We start from the raw sequence: 18,109 nt of genomic DNA on the forward strand, positions 1-18,109 counted from the left end.
TTAGGCATTTTTTTCCGGCCCCTCATTTTGGATAATTTCCACCAACCGGCCCCCATTCAAAACTAATTGAATAGCCCTGCTAGGCTATTACTGCTCGGACACAAACACACTCTAAAAAATTAAATGTCTAAAGCAAATATTTGAATTTGGTGTAGGCCTATCTCTCAAGCCTACAGTGATCTCTCATAGACACAGAATGTAGATGTCAATTTTCAACACTTTTGTAGGCTGATTCAGATAATTTCACACATCATAATAACTCCTCAAAAAGATATAGCCTAGGCCTATAGCCTTTTCAGTTATTCAGCTCAATTTTCAGTTAGATTGAATGACATTTAGAGTGCAGAGAAAACTGCAACGGTTTTTAAAAAAAGCAGTACAGTGATTTAAACAAAAAAGAGACATCCATGACAGATGGTAAATAATTAAAGGCCAGCATAATACCGTAGTGTAAATATTTGTCTAGAAAAAAAGTTTTTTCTGTGGTGCATGCAGCGTGTAGTTTTATTGTTGTAAGCGTACGGCCGGATGTTGCTGGGTTTCTTGTGGCTAACTCGACGTCTCTGTTAACATGTCTCCTTCGCAGACTCCTCTCTGTCAGTAAGAGCATCTGTGTTTTTCGTGAAACTACTGCGTTTGGTGAGTAGCTATGTCAGTAGCTTGTGTTAGACGTCGACGTAACAGCTGTACATATTGTGTAATTAGTGTTTCTTTCCCGTGTTAACAAGGCCTCCGTGCTCGCTGTCATTTGCCTGTTTTTAAAGCCGGGGCGAATGTTTAGCCTTTAGTGTTAGCCTGCTGCTGTTTATCCTGGGAACATGGTCGTTGACCTGTTTTCACAACATGACCTGTCTGGACGCTCAGCATCCAATAACAGTAATAGCTGTCTATACGTCTACATAGGTAGTTTCAAAATCATGTGCTAACATGTTGTCTTAAACTGGGAATATGCTTATGTTGTAAATTATTTGTCTTTAAAAAAATAAAAACAACTGTTTGCAGTCACGTTACGTTAGCTAGCTGTTGGCTAATTTAACGTTAACATCAAAGCGCGTAGTTTATTAACATTTTACTACTGATATGCAAACATTAAGTGAGTACCTAGCAAAATGTCGAGCTTGTCACAATGTGTACGTTGTACTGTACTGTTAACTCTTCACGTTTATTAATACCTGTCGCTGTCGGCTACCTACCGGTGTAAATAATATAAGTATATCTATCTATTGATACAGTTTTGATAACGGTTTAGCTTTGAAAGGTGCCGTTATATATTAGTATGGACACAATGTCACGCCAAATTCCTTCTGTAAACTGAGGTTTGTGATATTTGATGTTGTTGTTTTGTTATACACGCTGCATAGTGGATCATTTTAATCAGGCTTTGTGGCTTAACTGCAATGTATGACATGGTCCCTAAGTAAGTCAGGTCACGTTGGCTTAACTTAAACGTGTTCTCCTCTACGCAGCAGGTTAGCAGCAAGCTAGCAGGCCGTTGTCAGCCAGGACCCAGAAACAGCAGCATCATCATCAATGGTGTGTCTACATCCCAGAGCCGTCACATTATCCTGTGTGCGCTCAATGAACAATCACCTCAGCTCTCATCACAGTGAGTATATTTACAACGACCTCTACCTCCTACTACAGTGCCAATTAGCAGCCACATTCACAATCATTACTTTTGTCTCCCTCAGGCTGCACATGCATGGCGTTTGCGAGTCTCGGAGGGGAGTTTTGCCAAGCCCAGCACCTGCTGCTTATTGTGGACAAGTGAACAGGAGACGCCAGCTAGGCGCAAGCACTGCCATTCACGCACACAGGTGTGTAGGATAAACGCTGGTGTTGTTGTTATTAGGGAACATTGTGGAAAAAGTTCTCCATGTTTACCATGTGACAGTCCATGGACAAAACATTAGTCAGCCAGTGTTGGCCATGATAAAAATACTGGAACAAGGGCACAAGAGCAGGCCATGCAGAAGTACCCTGGGGAGACCAGCTTGATCTTGCGCAAGCTTCACATTTGTTGATCTCTTACAGATCAGTCTGGAGTTCCTCCAATCTCTGTGGGGAGGAATACAGTATGGTTGAAAAATGACCGGGCCACACGGTTCTGACCTAACGATCGTCCCTTATAGTGGAAGGCAGCTTCTGATTGGTTCATGTAGTCGTCTGTCTAGTCTCTTGTGACCAGCGATATCTCATCAGGGGTTGACACTAAGGTTTCAAATGCTCTTGCCCATAGGGCAAGTACAGGTAATGTTTTACTTGCCCGAATGTTGTGTTCACTTGCCCAAAAAAAACAAAAAAACTGTTAAACAATGATATATACAGTATAGGCGAATTAAATTATACATTTTAGCGAACCGTATCTCTTAAATGCAAACACTGCTTACTTGTCTCATCCTGATCACATAAAACGAACAACAATTCATATAAGCCTATATATCATGACATCACACTACACCAAGCGCTTGGTCCTGCTGCAGCATCGTGAAAGGACCTCTTTTTGCCATGCACCTGGCCCAGGGGCTCAGAAAACTCAGTCTAGCTCAGAGTCAAGCTGAATGTTAGCTTCCTCAGAAAAATTTAACTTATTTTACTTATTTAAAACGGTCACATTGTGCCAAAAAGTGATCGTGTGCCATAACATGATTAAAGTCCACCATGTTAAAGCTATTGCCCAGTTACACTGTAAGTAGGGAGGGGGATCATTAATTTCTATTCATATTGATACCATTATAAAGACTCCACAATCCAAATCTTTATCGATACGTTTCTATTATTTTGTTTAAAGAGAACTGGTATTATTGCTTTAATTGCTTATAAGATGAGCAGAGTTCAGGATAGGACTTTAAGCATGTCATAATTCCATATTTAAGCCTACTATTTAGTTTATATTGCTGGGAAAACAAGTTTTTTACCCAAACTGTAGGCTATTATTCAAGCTTCCCGCGAAAAACTAAAATTTCTTATTTTCTTGATGTTACATTTGAACACATCATGATGTCATTTTATTGACCTTTGCCTAATAATCATTTTACTGAGCCGACCTGAACACATCACATTTGAACCGTTTTTTTAGCTAACTAGGTCTTATCCTGCAGATTTTAATAAGGATTTAAAAACTATACGATTTTTTAGCTGCATTGAATGAATGATGAGACGGTGCCGAGCCCGTCTGCAGCGGCAGCGGCTCAGCAGACAAGAGTTTTTTTTTTTTTGGGAGACTGAGTGGGTTGAAGGAGTTTCTTCAAGACAGTCGAAGGTAGAACACTTTTACAGTCCATGATGCGGTCCAGTGATGGAATAATACGCTGAAGTAGGCCTAATTAGATGAAGATGACCCGACTCGATATTTAAAATTACATAATGTGACTTAGCCTACTGGACTCCATAGCGGTATCAATAAGCTCAAACGTTATTGATTTCTGGGTTTTGAATATAGCGGAACCAGGTCCGTAGGATAGAGCCGGCTTTCGGAACGTAGACAGCGAAACTGCGCGCACACAGGCTGTGTGTGTGTGTGTGTAGTGTGTGTGTGTGTGAGAGAGAGATAGAGAGATCGAGTGCGAAAGAGCGACCGTGATGCTGCTGGCTGCCGCGCGCAGCTGCTCAATTGCGAATATAGCCGATCTATTTTGTGTGAGTTAGCGGGGAAAAAAAATGTTTTGCAGACTGTAAAACATATGAATACATAGCCTAGACTACAGACAAACCCTCTAAAATCCACTTGCCCGTTCGGGCAACCAAAAAGCAATCTCAACTTGCCCAAACATTATTTTCAGTTGCCCCGGGAAAGCGGGCAACCGTTAGTGTCAACCACTGCTCATGATGACCTTATTCATTGATCCAATCGGGGGCTGCTTTCCACTAACAGACAAAGTGGTTAAAGTCTGACTGGAGGCTAGATTGGCAACTCAAGGGACCAGTCAGGGACTGCCCTCCACCAATGGGCGGGGCCAGATTCCTCCCCACCGCAAGATTCATTGTATTAAAAATATAGTTGCCAGCACAATTTTCTGAAATAAGTGTATGAATGAATGGCTGTCTCCGTATCCTCCATAGGTCCTTACTGCCATCCTGTTCAACCCATATGAAGACAAGCCAACCTTCAGCCTGTCAGCTGTCCTGGGGACTAGAGGAGGCCTTGTCCCAGGAGTGTCCTCACAGCTCTCCCATTCTCCTGCTTTTTCTTTATTCCTTCTACTCTGATTGGTGCACGTCTTCTCTGAATGGGCAGAAACAGATTTGAAAGAAAGGAAGGACAGATCTTTTGTCTGTCTTCAGTTTTTACTTTCCTGACCTCCGGCGTCTTCCCTTTAGTCTTTTTCATTCCAACTTGCTAGGTTTTTGATTTTAAGTTTTTAACCAAGCCAATTTTAGTTTTTCCTTCATTGCCAAGAGAAGTTTTGATTTTTCTTTCCCAAGAAATTAGTCAGTTTCTTTTGCGTTTATTTATTTTTACAAAAAAGACTTTGTCACCAAAGGAATAGAATATTTACATTATTTCCCCAGCAATCATACAGATGCTTTAGTTGGGGAAATTCATTTTTGAAGTCTTTTTTTAATGTAAAATTTTGCCTTTTTTTATTAAACAGTCAGAAGACCTGCACTCCAATTCCTTAAAAATCCCATCTCTACCTACATCCTTTGAAGCACAATACTTTTCCGATCAGTTTATCTTTATTTGAAAAACCTTTCTCGGCCTGAAAATGAACCGACCGGCTCCAGTGGAGATCTCTTATGACTGTATGAGGTTCCTCATTACGCACAACCCCACCAACGCACAACTGGGAAGATTTATCGAGGTATATGGAGAATAGTGGATCATTTTATTCATACCTTTCTTTTCTTTTTTTTTCATTCATAGAAGAAGAGAACATGTAATGTTTCTTTAAAACAAGTGTGTTTTTATGTTTAGGATCTGAAGGCCTATGGAGTCAACACCCTGGTGAGAGTGTGTGCTGCTACATATGACAAGGCACCGGTGGAACAAGAGGGCATAAATGTCGTGGTAAGTCACTTGGATAAGCACCGTATTATGTCTGCACATTTACTTATAACAAAAAAGTTAGAAACAAAAAACGCTATTCCTAAATCCAACACTTTAATGTTGTACGATAATAAACAGACTTATATATTGATACTAAGGAACATACTGATCATCTACTAGTTAGTACCTCCATGAGCAGCTAGTTTTATAAAGAATGGAATATGGTGAAAAAAAGCCATCAGTGCATCTGCATTGAAAACTAGAAGCAGTGGGGCAAAGCAGACCGTCAGAAAATGTAAAAGACACTCATGGAAAGTTCTGGATCGAAGAAGTGATTTTATTATCTCTCTCTGCGCTACAGAAAGACTAGACATAATCATGAATACAAAATGCTGAGATCAAATAAGGACCCACTCTCCCTTTCAGGATTGGCCGTTTGACGATGGTTCCGCCCCCCCAGACCAGGTGGTTGATGATTGGCTGAGCCTGCTGCAGACAAAGTTTAGAGATGAGCCTGGCAGCTGTGTGGCCGTGCACTGTGTCGCTGGACTGGGACGGTTAGTATGAACTTGACATGGGGTTAAACATATATGTTTATTACACATGAACAGCTTACAGCTAATGAATGTCTACCCCAAGACGGCTTTGTTTCAGTTTGTTTTCAGATGCCCACATATTATTATGTAGCTATGAAGCTACAGAAGGCCAGAGTAACTATCTGGCAGTGCCTTGATAAGAAGAACAACTACAAGCACAGTCTGAGTTGAAGTACTTTTCTAAAGGCTTACTGAGACTGTTGCTGAACCAGACGGTTGTACATTATCCTCTTTTTTTTTTTCTCAGAGCTCCTGTGTTGGTGGCCCTGGCTCTAATCGAGTGTGGGATGGAGTATGAAGATGCTGTGCACTTCATAAGACTGTGAGGACAAAAACACTTATTGCACTAACAACTGCTCTGTCTTTTCATGTGTTATATTCAGTACAATCTCTTTTATTGTCATTTGTTTTTTTTATGAATACGTCTCCCCTTTCATGTTTTCAGGAAGCGTCGAGGAGCGTTCAACTCCAAGCAGCTGCTTTACCTGGAAAGCTACAAACCTAAACTGTGTCTGCGCTCCAAAGATGGCAACGGACAGAGCTGCTCTATACAGTAGGAATCTACAACCCCCATACATCCGCACTGCAGCCTCATTGGAGACTTTCATCTTTCGGGTTGTTAATGCAAAATTTGACATGTTTGAGTAAAAATGCTTTGGTTCCATTAAAGACCGTTTAAAATTATGCAGAGGACAATTTCTGATTTTACATCAAAAAATGGAACAAAAAAACAAAAAAAACTTGGTCTCTAACCCCACCTTTATATGTAGCAAAAATACACACACACTTAGCCTATTAAAGGAAACCCCATAGTCAATTTGTTACTGTCAGCATCACTGTGAAATCCAGCTTGTTCGGCTTCAAGTTAAAAAACAATCATTCCAAAGGTTTTTCCTCTCAATTCACTGTTACAGGAGCAGCTACACTGAATGCCGTTGATGTTAACAGACTTGATCTGATGTGAATTTACCTCAACATTGTAGAAACGTCCGTGTCTGTGTGACAGTTGCTTTATTCTAGTGGTGCTTAACTGATCTGCAGCTTGAATATGTGTTTAAAGCCACAACACTACGAATGCTGAATAAATAGTTGTCAGTTTGTGCTTTCAGAGGCTCGCTGGTTTATTGCACATCACTCCACACAGTGGTTCACACACTGATTGTGGCTATTGCATTATTTTCCACGATGACCAAATAAAGATGATGATAGATGACATAGAGCTAAGACAAGCTAGAAAACATATACATAAAAAAATGTGCTGATAAGTTTGAAAAATATTTAAAAATAATATATTATATATATATTTATATTTGATGTAAATGTAACACATGCTGTATTTACAACACTACGATCTAATGTATGTCTCAATATCACCAGGCCAACATGTTAAAAGGTCAGTTGGGCGAATGTATTCCTACGCGACCACTTTAAGGTGTAATAGATAGTCCTGTTAGCTGTCAAGTGTTAAAGAAGACAAATCAAATCCTCAACATGTCCTTGGTGCAGCATCCCCAATGGAGCAGCACCGTGGATCCAATATGGCTGCCACTGAAACACTAGTGGCCATAGTTTCTTTGTCCATCTCTGTCTCCGTATAGCTACCTAGCCGTCTGGTCAGCTGATGTGTTTGTAAAGGTGCTGATGGTCTTTAGCGATGTTATTATTTTCTTCTATAGGTTTTTCTTTCCTTTCCATGTACCTTTTTTTATTATCTATTTGTACTGGTTATTTATTTATTGATTCCACAGTGTTTTTCTGTGAAATGTGTGTGCTTGAAGAAAAAAAAAATCTATTCATCTTCTTAGAAAATTAAAGTGTTTAGTACTGCGACTGCTGCTTGTTGTTTCAGACTATTTGACATCATCATTCTTATTCTAGTTCTATGGATCCGTCTGTATGCATACAGTTATCATTCTTCAAATTTTCTATTCGAACATACTTGTACAAAGTTCATTAAGTTCTTAAAAAATAATTTCACATTAAAGAGGAATATTTGAAATATTAATCAGTTCCATGCTTATACATAACTACACTTTAATCTGTCTGATGTCAACCTTGGCTTGACTTTTGGATAATAAACAGTCTGGACTATTACATCTGTTGAAACCATGTTACATACAGTATTTCCCATAAGCTGATTTCATATTTGGTAAATGAGGCTTTAAAAATTGCCAAGCCGCTTCTGCAGCACTTTCAATGCACAGTTATTAGACTGCATGTAGGGGCTCTAGCTACAACATAGTAAGCTGCCCAACGTGATTCTGAGCCTGACCTCAGAGAACTCTGCAGTGTGAGAGATTGCCTGTGGGTTGCGGTGATGCTGTGTGGATGTGGCTATTGGGGGTAGAGTGAAAACATCACTCCAAGCCAATGGATGATTCAACGTTGATCGCTTTTATTGACTGACCTGACAACACATCACATACATGCACATGAACGAATGAGGCAGAATGGATGAATGCAATACAATGTCCATGACTTGGGTTTGAGACTCTGTTCTTAAATATGCAGACGAGGAAGAGTTGTACTGAAATTAAGCTTTTTCATTACTGCTTTGCGGAATGGGACATTACAAATCGTGTGCAGGTTCGCGGAGCAAAATTACACAAGTTAACTCGAAAGGAAACATCTATTATTTAGGTGGCCTTCATAGTTTTGCTTTGATTCCCTCTTAAACAGTTGTTGCAGAGGTGAAGTTCAGATATTTCCATGGTTAGCCGGCGTGTTGGAGGCGCTTACGGACAGTAGAGGGCGGTAATGTCCTGCTAGTGATATTCATAATTGAGTCATTTGTATTCATGTTTAAATGTAAAAAATAAATAAAAATAATTAATTGCAGTGGCTTTCAACAGCTAATCAATTTTCCTTTTTTTTGTGTGAATAAAGGACAATAACTTTTCCCTGATGAACATTCACTACATAATCTGATGGATACTAAACAAATGTCAGCAAAGGTACTGCTGTACATTATTATGGTTTGTATAGTGGGACTATAAAATAATCAGTTAAGTTAAGTTATCTTTATTTGTCAGTTGTACACGAGGCACATTGAAATTTGTCTTTTCGCATATCCCCTTTCAAGTTACCACACTTCGGAGGGGGTCAGAGCGCAGGCCTACATTGTCCTTGGCCGCAGAGGACAGCCCTGTGATAATCTGCTCAATATATGGCAGCTGAACATCTCTAAGCCTGCTGTAAGCTACACCACCCCGTGTGTGTGTGTGTGTGTGTGTGTGTGTGTGTGTGTGTGTGTGTGTGTGTGTGTGTGTGTGTGTGTGTGTGTGTGTTCAATGTCATATGGAGTCTTATCCAAATCACTATTATAGAGAAACGTTTTAATTAAAAACAATCTATATAAAGAATGAAAACAAGCACATCAAAAAAGTGAAACCCTCATGGAAACACACACACCCTGTTCGACAACTATGCTGTTATATATTTTAAAAAAGAGAGAAAGAAGACAGTAGCCTAAATATAGCTCACATGTCTATTGGTTTGAAATGTTAGGGACTCCCCAATGGATTGCATTAAAGCCCCTGGAAACAAGGTCCTCAATAGTAAAAATCAATATATGATATCAAAGGTGCGTATCTCAGTAAGCTTTTATCAAAATCTCATAGACAATATTTTTTAACTAATTAACTCATGCAACTTATTCCCCAAAGGACATATTTAGAATTTGTTTTGTAGATTTTGGTTTATAGGGCATTTAATAAAATAGCATTAATGTCCTTAGAATACATTCTCAAAAAATTCTAAATTTGCAGGAGTCACACAATTTAAGCGGGAATGGCGTTTGCTGTTGTTTGGTCTGGCTGTGCGAGACTACTGTACTGGTAAACTGAAAGCTGCTGCTCGCACTACCGAGAGAGGGCGCTCTCACTCAAAATATAACACGACATTTCTGGTAAAAGGGGGTTAAAAAAGAATAGATTATTTTAGTAGCCTAGTGATTGTTCCACCAGCTATTTCTGCGTACTATTAAACCGAGCCTGAAGGCTATTTATCGGTAGGAGGAGGAGGAGGGGCAGATGGGGAGGGATGATGATGATCGCCTCGGGACGATGACCCAGTTCACCCTGCAGAGCACAGCACAGGACCGCCCGCCCGCCTGCTGATGCCCTAAGGATGAAATCGGTGAAATTCACATAATGAAAATACACAACGGGTGTTTCCAGGTTTCTCACGTCCAGTAGTAGGCCTATTTCCTCTCCCAGAGTGTAAAACATTGGAGAGAGGGAGAAAGAGAGAGCCAGTGTGTGTGAGAGAGAGAAAGAGAGGAAGGAAGAGGGAGGGCTTGACAGAGGAAAGTGGAGAATAGGAGCAAGAGTTTTTTTTTTTTTTCTTTTCTCAGCATCTGGATATCTGGCAGGACCGGACCGACCGGACACGCAGCGAAGGAGAGAGGCGAAGAAGAAGAATGTTGTGGATGTATGGAACATTAGCTGCAAACCACAGTTAAAGAGCGGACAAAAAGACACAAAAAAGAAGAGTGGAGGACAGAGAAGAGGAACAGAAGGACATAAAAGTTCATTTTTCTAACGGGACAGCAACAGGAGCGAGCCGCTGGAATGTTACCGGTGAGTTTTCATTCATGAAACCTATATCAAACAGGATAAGCGTCGTCTAAAATATGCTAACGTACAACATAACGGCTACTACTGTTCTTGATTTAGGCGTATTAATTTCGAAATACTTACTATTAACACGTTTTCATACATGTATCAGCTAGTTAAGCTAGTAATAAAAAAAAACTTGTAGCCTATTGCTTTTAGCCTATCGTCATAATAATGGCAACTGAGCTCTAAAGTTTTGCTAAAGAATGAGTTTGCTTTTAACTAACATGTTGAATCACTTTAACGAAAAAGAGACAGTCTAAACACCCTTAAAAACGAGTGCTCCGTTATTCAGTGTCTTATATTTTAAATTTCACACCCATTTTAAAAAGTCACGCGCTCTGTTTTCAAAATAAGTTATTTGTGTGAACCTTGTGGAAAGAATTAAAAAGGGATGCGTATACTGTAACATCATACAACGCGTTTTTAACCCATTGTACAGTTCGAGTGCAAAGGGTAGGTCTTAATTTGTGCATTTAGTCTTCACTTAATTGGCTGTAGGACACCATATTTCGAGGAAACTTTTACTTTGAAGGTTTCCATCATAAATCGTGCTTTCGTCTGGGCTGTCTTTTTATAGACTATCTAGTCTTCTTGGCACTGTTGCATGTTCAGCACAATTGTTCATCCGTAATTGATGGAAACAACATTTATTTTAGTTTTTATTTAAAAAGATCAGATTGCATTTACACATCATACAAATAGAAAAGCAATACAGCCCATTCTTGAATCCAATTTATGCAGCCTGCATTGTATGATGTTTTAAAAACACCACATTGAATTAAACAGTCAGTGGTAGTGCAGAGTAAGGCTGGAAAGTTGATTAAAAAAAAAATCTCTCAGCCAAATCCCAGTCATAAAGTTTCTACCTGCACACCAACTTTACAGTAAGTCAACCATTTATAGGACTGTTTCCATCCTGTCCCTTCTCTCTCAATCTGACTGTTTCTCTCTCACTCACACACACACACACTCACACACACACACACTCACACACACACACACACACACACACACACACACACACACACACACACACACACACACACACACACACACATACACACTGAAAACACTGCACTGCTTTGTGCCTTGGTCGGGCTGCTGTCAGCTCCAGACAATACACTGAAGATATAGAGATGTGTTTACCACTGAGACACGCACGCACGCACGCACACACACACACACACACACACACACACACACACACACACACACACACACACACACAAACACTTCTACCTTGACCTTTCGACCTCGTCCTGAATGTCCTTCCTGGTTCAGGAATCTACTTCCTTTTTTACCATGGTACAGACAGTTTTACCATTCTACCATTGTCCACCTAACTCTGTGACTTTTGTCTTTACTCCCCTTGTCAACGTATTTTCCCGAAAGATCCCATTCAACCAGTCAACCTTTATTTGGGCTGCTTGGTAGACTGGATTGACTCCTGAAGCACTTTCTGCCCACAGCTTTGCCCTCACTTCTGCGAACAGCGGGCTGCTCACATGATTGATACGGTAAATGGCAATGCAAAACGGAGCATGATATCATCTGGCAACTTCTTCTGAAATGTCGAGGAGCCAACACATATTTTGCCTGGGTAGGGAGCTGGCAATCATGCTGCCTGCCATCCACTTTCATCACCCATTTATACAGAGAGAGCAGTCCATGCAATATCATAATGTGATATTTATTATCAATAGTGGCATGACCTTATGGCTGTCGACTTTGGTCCAGACTAAAATATCTCAACAATTAATACATGGATTCCATGGACCCTTGTTGACATTTATGGAAGAAGAATCCTTCTGCCTTTGATGATGCCATTGACTTTTTTCAGTTGGCTCCAGTTTGTAGTTAACTAAGTACAATATTGAATTGTTTTGGGAAATAATCCATTGATTTATGACCAAATGCCACTCTTTCATACATATAGGCCTAGGTCATGATTTGTTTTGGGAAAGTTGGTACTTTGTGACACTGTTATGGGATTTATTGGAGGTTGCTGTGGAGAAGCATTTTATGGAAAATGTTCAGGAACATTAACGAGTCACAGACGTACACAGTAGGAGATACTGCATGCTGCTTCAGAAGTGTAAGGATTGTTTCTTTCTCAATGAGCTGGCTCGTGTTTCACCGGTCACATGCAGTTCCTATAGAGACAGAATGTGTGTGTGTGTGTGTGTGTGTGTGTGTGTGTGTGTGTGTGTGTGTGTGTGTTTGGGTGTGGGCAGGCAACAGTGGGAGCTGGCTTGTCTGAAACGCAAATCACTTTCAGCTGTCACTGTGTTCCACTGTGCTCCGTCTCACTCGCAAAGAAAAACACAGAGACAGCCCAAGAACCGCTTGTTTTCATTCATAAACTCATGACTTTGAGCTTCAGACAAAATGATAACCTATTTTTTATACCGCATATATTTGTATTGCCAGGACTTTACTCTGACACCAATGTGTTGTTGGAATTACATACCGTCAAATTTTGTTTTCAGTGATGGTGAAGCTTAATTACTTTATGCTTGGAACACTGTTAATTATCCGTTCAAATAACAGCCCAGTTCTTGAAGTGTAATGGAAATGTAATATAGACTCAGGCCCATCATCAGTCTGTGTTTAGTGAGTGCTGCAGCGTGTTTGACTCCATATTTAAGCTTGTGAATCCCTGCGGTTTATTAGCAGGTGTCACTTGAAGCTGCCCCACTGGAAGGACAGTATATGGCTGAGCTATTTTCTCCCAAGCGTGTAATACTTTCCCAATTCTGGTTGCCCGACTATAGCTAAAAAAAGGACGTCTTCCTGTGTGGTATTTAAAAGGTAGCCGTTTCCTCCATTCCCAAGCTGGCTCCTCCACCACCACTGACTCCACTGTTTGAAATGTCTCGGAAAGGAAATTAAAAACTGTCAGGTCTTTTTCACCAGCGCCTCTTAAAGGTGGAGTCAGTTTTGATTCTAGAGAACTTTGTCCAAATCACTTTTTGTCAAAATCAGTGAATATCTCCTCAAGATCCGCTACCTGTCCGTACTGTGTGTGCCATCCCCACACATTTTGGTGTTAATACACAGCATAGGCTCTGTAAACTGGTATGGTAAGCAAAGGGTAAACAAAGGGGGCCCACCATATAGCTCTGACAGAATTTACACAGCCTGGGCTGTGTTTTAACAATGGATTTTTTTTTCAGCGCGCACACACAGTAGAGACATGTATTGTGGATCATGAGGAGATATTCACTGATTTTGACCAAAAAAAAAATCAACAACAAGCATTCTCCAGAATCTCTTACTCTACCTTTTCAACAGAAGCCTTTTCATCTACTCCCATTCTACACCCACACTCCACTCTTTGAAATGTTTCGAAAAAATGTAATTAAAAAACGACGTGGGCTTCCACCAGATCCTCTTTAATGATCTTCCTGATGTCCTCTGAGACTCCAAAACAAGAGCTCGGAAGAATTCAACAGTAGAGAACACATTGGAAAGAGTCCGTATACGATGGGCACAGACATAATGACAGCCTGACAGATGGCACAGACTGCAAAAACCCATCTCACTCCCAGGAGGACTCCTCTCTCTGAACTGTTAGCACAGCAGGTATAAGCACCATACACACCCCCAGATCCCAGCAGAGTCCATCACCATTTAATATGATTTACTAGCACACACAAAAGAGCGACAGCGGCCTGAGCAGCAAGCCAGTCTCATCTAATACTAGACTGACTCACATTCACAAAAATTACTCCAGAGCTGCCATGGTGAAGTCTGGACATTTAGTTTTTTTTAACCATTTGGCCCCCAGCTCAGACAATAAAGATACAACCAACAAAGACTTTATGATGAGTGTTGCTGTTTAGTGAACATTTGATTTGTTGCATTGAGAGTGGAAGTCCTATCGACAGTTGCTGTAAGTAACTGAATGCAATCCCTGAATTCAGGGCTTTACTGTCCAAATTGTAAGATAGACCAATGTCCCCTATCACTCGCAACTCTTAACAAAGTTACACAATGATTACTGTGTTGGCATTTTAAAAGCAAAAGCTCCCTATGAAAGTTTCCAGACGCAATTATTAACAGTTAAATAACTCCTTTAATAACACCGCTTTCTTCTGAGCTGGTTTCATTTCCAAACTTTGCTGCTGCAACGCTCTGATCCTGCTTTTATTACAGACATTTAATAGAAGAATCCTGACCCCCTCCACTTGCTCATTGTGCCACTGTGAAGCTTGCGATTGTCCAGGGGTTGATGGGAAATTATGTTTGTTAAAGTCCAGTAAAATCTGATATATTGAACACATTTTTACAATAGTTACTTTCCATATCGAGACACATGGGGTGAAGTTTACTCCATTTCCATTTTCCAGTGGCAATGTTGATAGGATTTTGAATGAGGTTTTTTTGACGTCTGGAGAATAACGTGGTAGTTTTGGTTGGACTCTCCGGCTATATCTGCATTTGTCGTTTCAGTTGGCAGCTGGTGACAGCTGGTGAGCAGAGTGTCATACCCACAGGACTCTTTCACCACTCCACACACACACACTCACTCACTTTCACTCACTTTATTGTCCTTCACAAACAGACAAGAACTGTTCCTTATAATGTTTTAATTAGTTGGGAAACCATACTGTATATATATTTTTTTCTCCATTCTGCTAGTTGCACTCTTTGAAGTCAATGTGTTGGAGTGTGTGCGTGTGAGTCTGACTATCTCTGTTACAGTGTGTGCTTGTATTATCTGTAGTGGGTGGAAGTGCTGTAGCCTACTGTTCCTTTTGAAGAACTTGGAGGAACATTTTGTTTATAGAAATTCCAGTTCCTGTTGACACACATTCTCTCTCTCTCTCCGTTGCGATATCTGTCTAATCACACCCCACCCTAAAAACATCTTGATGAGCAATGTGCTTCAAGGGATGGCTCACAGTTTAGTGAGGCTTCTCCGGGCAGCAGGTTTCATAGGATTGTGGCAATACTTAAATATCAGTCAGTTCCACGTGGCAACTAATATGTGACAGACGATTCATCATTGTTTGTGTGTGTGCGTGCATGTGTGTGTGTGTGTGTGTCTGTGTGTGTGTCTGTGTCTGTGTGGGAGCAGAAGTGACACAAAGGTCAGGAGGAGTGAAGGGAAGAGCAGAAGAGGCATAAGGACGTTGTTTCTCATTGCCGTTGTGTTGATGTATTTGTTTCGTCAGTAGCTACACAGGGAATAATTATGGTAATAATGATATAACAAACTCTGTCTTCCGGTTGACCTCCCTTGTTTGTCTTCTCTGCACTGTTGACTGATTTCCTGTCAATTCCAATGAATGCAATGTGGGTCTGCTTTGAGCACATGCACCACACATGAGACCTTGTTTGTTTGTTTGTGTGTGTGTGTGTGTGTGTGTGTGTGTGTGTGTGTGTGTGTGTGTGTGTGTGTGTGTGTGTGTGTAACAGTGCAGTCACGCTGCAGTATATCAGTGTAGGCTCTCTAATCTCTCTCCTCCAGCTTTACCCCTGCTGCCTCTGGACAACTTCACTCCACACCACTGTGACAAGCCATTTCATAATTTACAAACCTACTCAGCTAATATTGACGCAGATATTTAGTACATGAAGAAGTAATGAACGTGATTGTTTTTTCGTAAGTCTAGACTCATTGCCGGTGAGCCGTCACGTTTGCCATTTAGGATAAGATTGAACCTATTCTTCTTCTTTTAAAACCATTGTCTGTAAAAAGCTTTCTATCAAGCTTTGTTTTCGTATTGAAACAATTTCCTTGAAGTTTACAACGATGCAATGAAAGCGCAGTAAAAGCTAATTAAAAGATCTGCCATGATACAAAATTGCATTCAACTCAAAAAAGCTCCTAAATAATCTATTTATAAGTATAGCCATTAAATGAAGTACACTAATATTTTCATTTTCATTTAACTTTTATTTATCCTCGAGAGACCAATTGAGGGGTGACCCTCATTTTCAATGACGTCGAGTTCAAACAAATTCAAAGGAAAAACAACAATACATTAACAATATTCAACGCAAATACATCAAATACACAACAACAGGTGAAGAGAAAAACAATTGAAACATTTACACAGTGGTGAAATTAAGTGGTAGCAATTAAAATTAAATGGGTGAGAGTACAATATAGCCTAATTAAAACAGTTACAGGTAGAGTTTGGCAGATTTAAAATAGTTTGTTTAAATTGGTTAAAGGATATGAAGTTATTTAGTTTAATTTGTTGCTGTAAGTTGTTCCAGGAGTCAGGGGCACTGAAGCTAAAAGCTGTCTTTCCTAGCTCAGACCGGGCTTGTGGGACATAAAGCATAAGCATGTCAGTGGAGCGGGTCTGATAAAGCCCATCTGAGATTTGCAGCAATTCAGTTAAATAACGAGGAAGCTTCCCGGTCAAGGCTTTGTAAATTAAAATATGCCAATGTGCGTCACGTCTCTCTTTAAGGGAGGACCACCCAACCTTTTCATATAAAAGACAATGGTGTGTGTCATAAGCATCTCCTGTGATGAACCTTAAAGCAGAGTGAAAAACAGAGTCCAGGAGTTTAAGACATGAATGTGATGCATGCCGGTAAACCACATCACCGTAATCAAGGACAGACATGAAAACTGCTTCAATAATCCTTTTCCTACTAAATAAAGGGAAGGTGGTTTTGTTCCTATAAAAATAGCCAATTTTTTGTCGTAGTCGACGAACAAGATTTTTTATATGAAAATTAAAAGTGAGTTTATCATCTAACCAGATGCCGAGATATTTGTACTCTGTGACCCTTTCAATTAAAAATCCATTATTTGTAAAAATATTAAAATCATTCAAATTTGTAGTTCTTGCTCTGGAGAAACACATATATTTGGTTTTGTCTGTATTTAGAACCAGCCTGAGGTCCACTAGACAGTCCTGCAGGGTGTTAAAAGAGCTTTGTAGGTTCTGAATAGATTGGTGCACCGAATCGGAAATGCAATACAGTACTGTGTCGTCAGCGTATAGATGGGCATGACAGTTTTTTAGCGATGAAACAATGTTATTTATATAAATTGTGAAAAGAACTGGACCTAAAATTGAGCCTTGTGGGACACCATTTGTAACAGTTAAAAACTCAGATTGGTATCTTCCGAGTTTAACTGACTGCTGTCTATCAGAGAGATAATCCCTAAACCAGCTACATGCAGAATGATCAAAGCCAATGTCATGCAGCCTCTGTAAAAGCAAATGGTGGTCAACAGTATCAAAGGCCTTTGAAAGATCAATAAAAAGTGCTGCACAGTGCTTTTTCTTGTCTAATGCTGTAACAATGTTGTTTACAACCAAAGTCACAGCAGAGACAGTACTGTGGCCTGCCCTAAAACCAGATTGGAATGGGCTCAAAATGGAAGCACTAGTTAGAAATGTTTTTAACTGATTATTAATAAGTGATTCTAGAATTTTTGCCAGGCATGGGAGTTTGGAAATTGGCCTGTAGTTATTAAGATTATTTTTGTCACCACCTTTATGTAAAGGAATTACGTGAGCTTTTTTCCAAATTTTAGGAACTATTCCAGAGGAGATGGAAAGATTAAAAATATGGGTTATTTGTTTTGATATTATATGCTCCAGTATGGTGCCATAAATGACTTTGTAAATGAAGGCTTCAGTCTCGACCCTATGTGACCCGGCCGGCTCCAGCTCAGCTGGACACAGAGCTAAAATAAAAAGGCTTGGCATCGGGACGTCTGGGACTGTTTCAAGGCTTCACAATTCAGTCGTCAAGAAGCTCCAACTCATCAAGAAGCTAATGATTGTGTAATGATCTAATGTCTGGTGAGTTGTAGGCGGTTGCATGAAGTATTGGCAAATGATTATGGAATGGAAATGGGATGTTTTAACCATGTTATATTAATTATTGTTACATTGGGATAGGCTAATATATTGTTTCTACCA

The 18,109-nt window shown here is 40.1% G+C and overlaps 2 protein-coding genes across 2 annotated transcripts in view; both read left to right on the forward strand.

The window, feature by feature from the left end:
• Window positions 1-542: 542 nt before the first annotated feature.
• LOC307261262 (protein tyrosine phosphatase type IVA 2-like) lies at window positions 543-7,409 on the forward strand. Its single transcript, XM_080041758.1, has 8 exons — window positions 543-639; window positions 1,467-1,606; window positions 1,692-1,817; window positions 4,063-4,805; window positions 4,919-5,011; window positions 5,417-5,547; window positions 5,834-5,908; window positions 6,032-7,409. The coding sequence occupies exons 4-8, from the start codon at window positions 4,710-4,712 to the stop codon at window positions 6,141-6,143; spliced, it is 507 nt and encodes a 168-aa protein (XP_079897884.1). The 5' UTR covers window positions 543-639; window positions 1,467-1,606; window positions 1,692-1,817; window positions 4,063-4,709; the 3' UTR covers window positions 6,144-7,409.
• A 2,592-nt stretch (window positions 7,410-10,001) lies between these two features.
• Window positions 10,002-18,109, forward strand: part of LOC307261526 (apoptosis-stimulating of p53 protein 1-like) — a 47,791-nt gene continuing 39,683 nt past the window's right edge. Inside the window, exon 1 of the mRNA XM_080042088.1 lies at window positions 10,002-10,166. Coding sequence (XP_079898214.1) covers window positions 10,158-10,166 — 9 coding nt within the window. The 5' untranslated portion in view covers window positions 10,002-10,157. The remainder of the gene's footprint in view (window positions 10,167-18,109) is intronic.

The sequence above is a fragment of the Ammodytes marinus genome, assembly GCF_949987685.1.
Source record: "Ammodytes marinus genome assembly, chromosome: 15".
Lineage (NCBI taxonomy): Eukaryota > Metazoa > Chordata > Actinopteri > Uranoscopiformes > Ammodytidae > Ammodytes > Ammodytes marinus.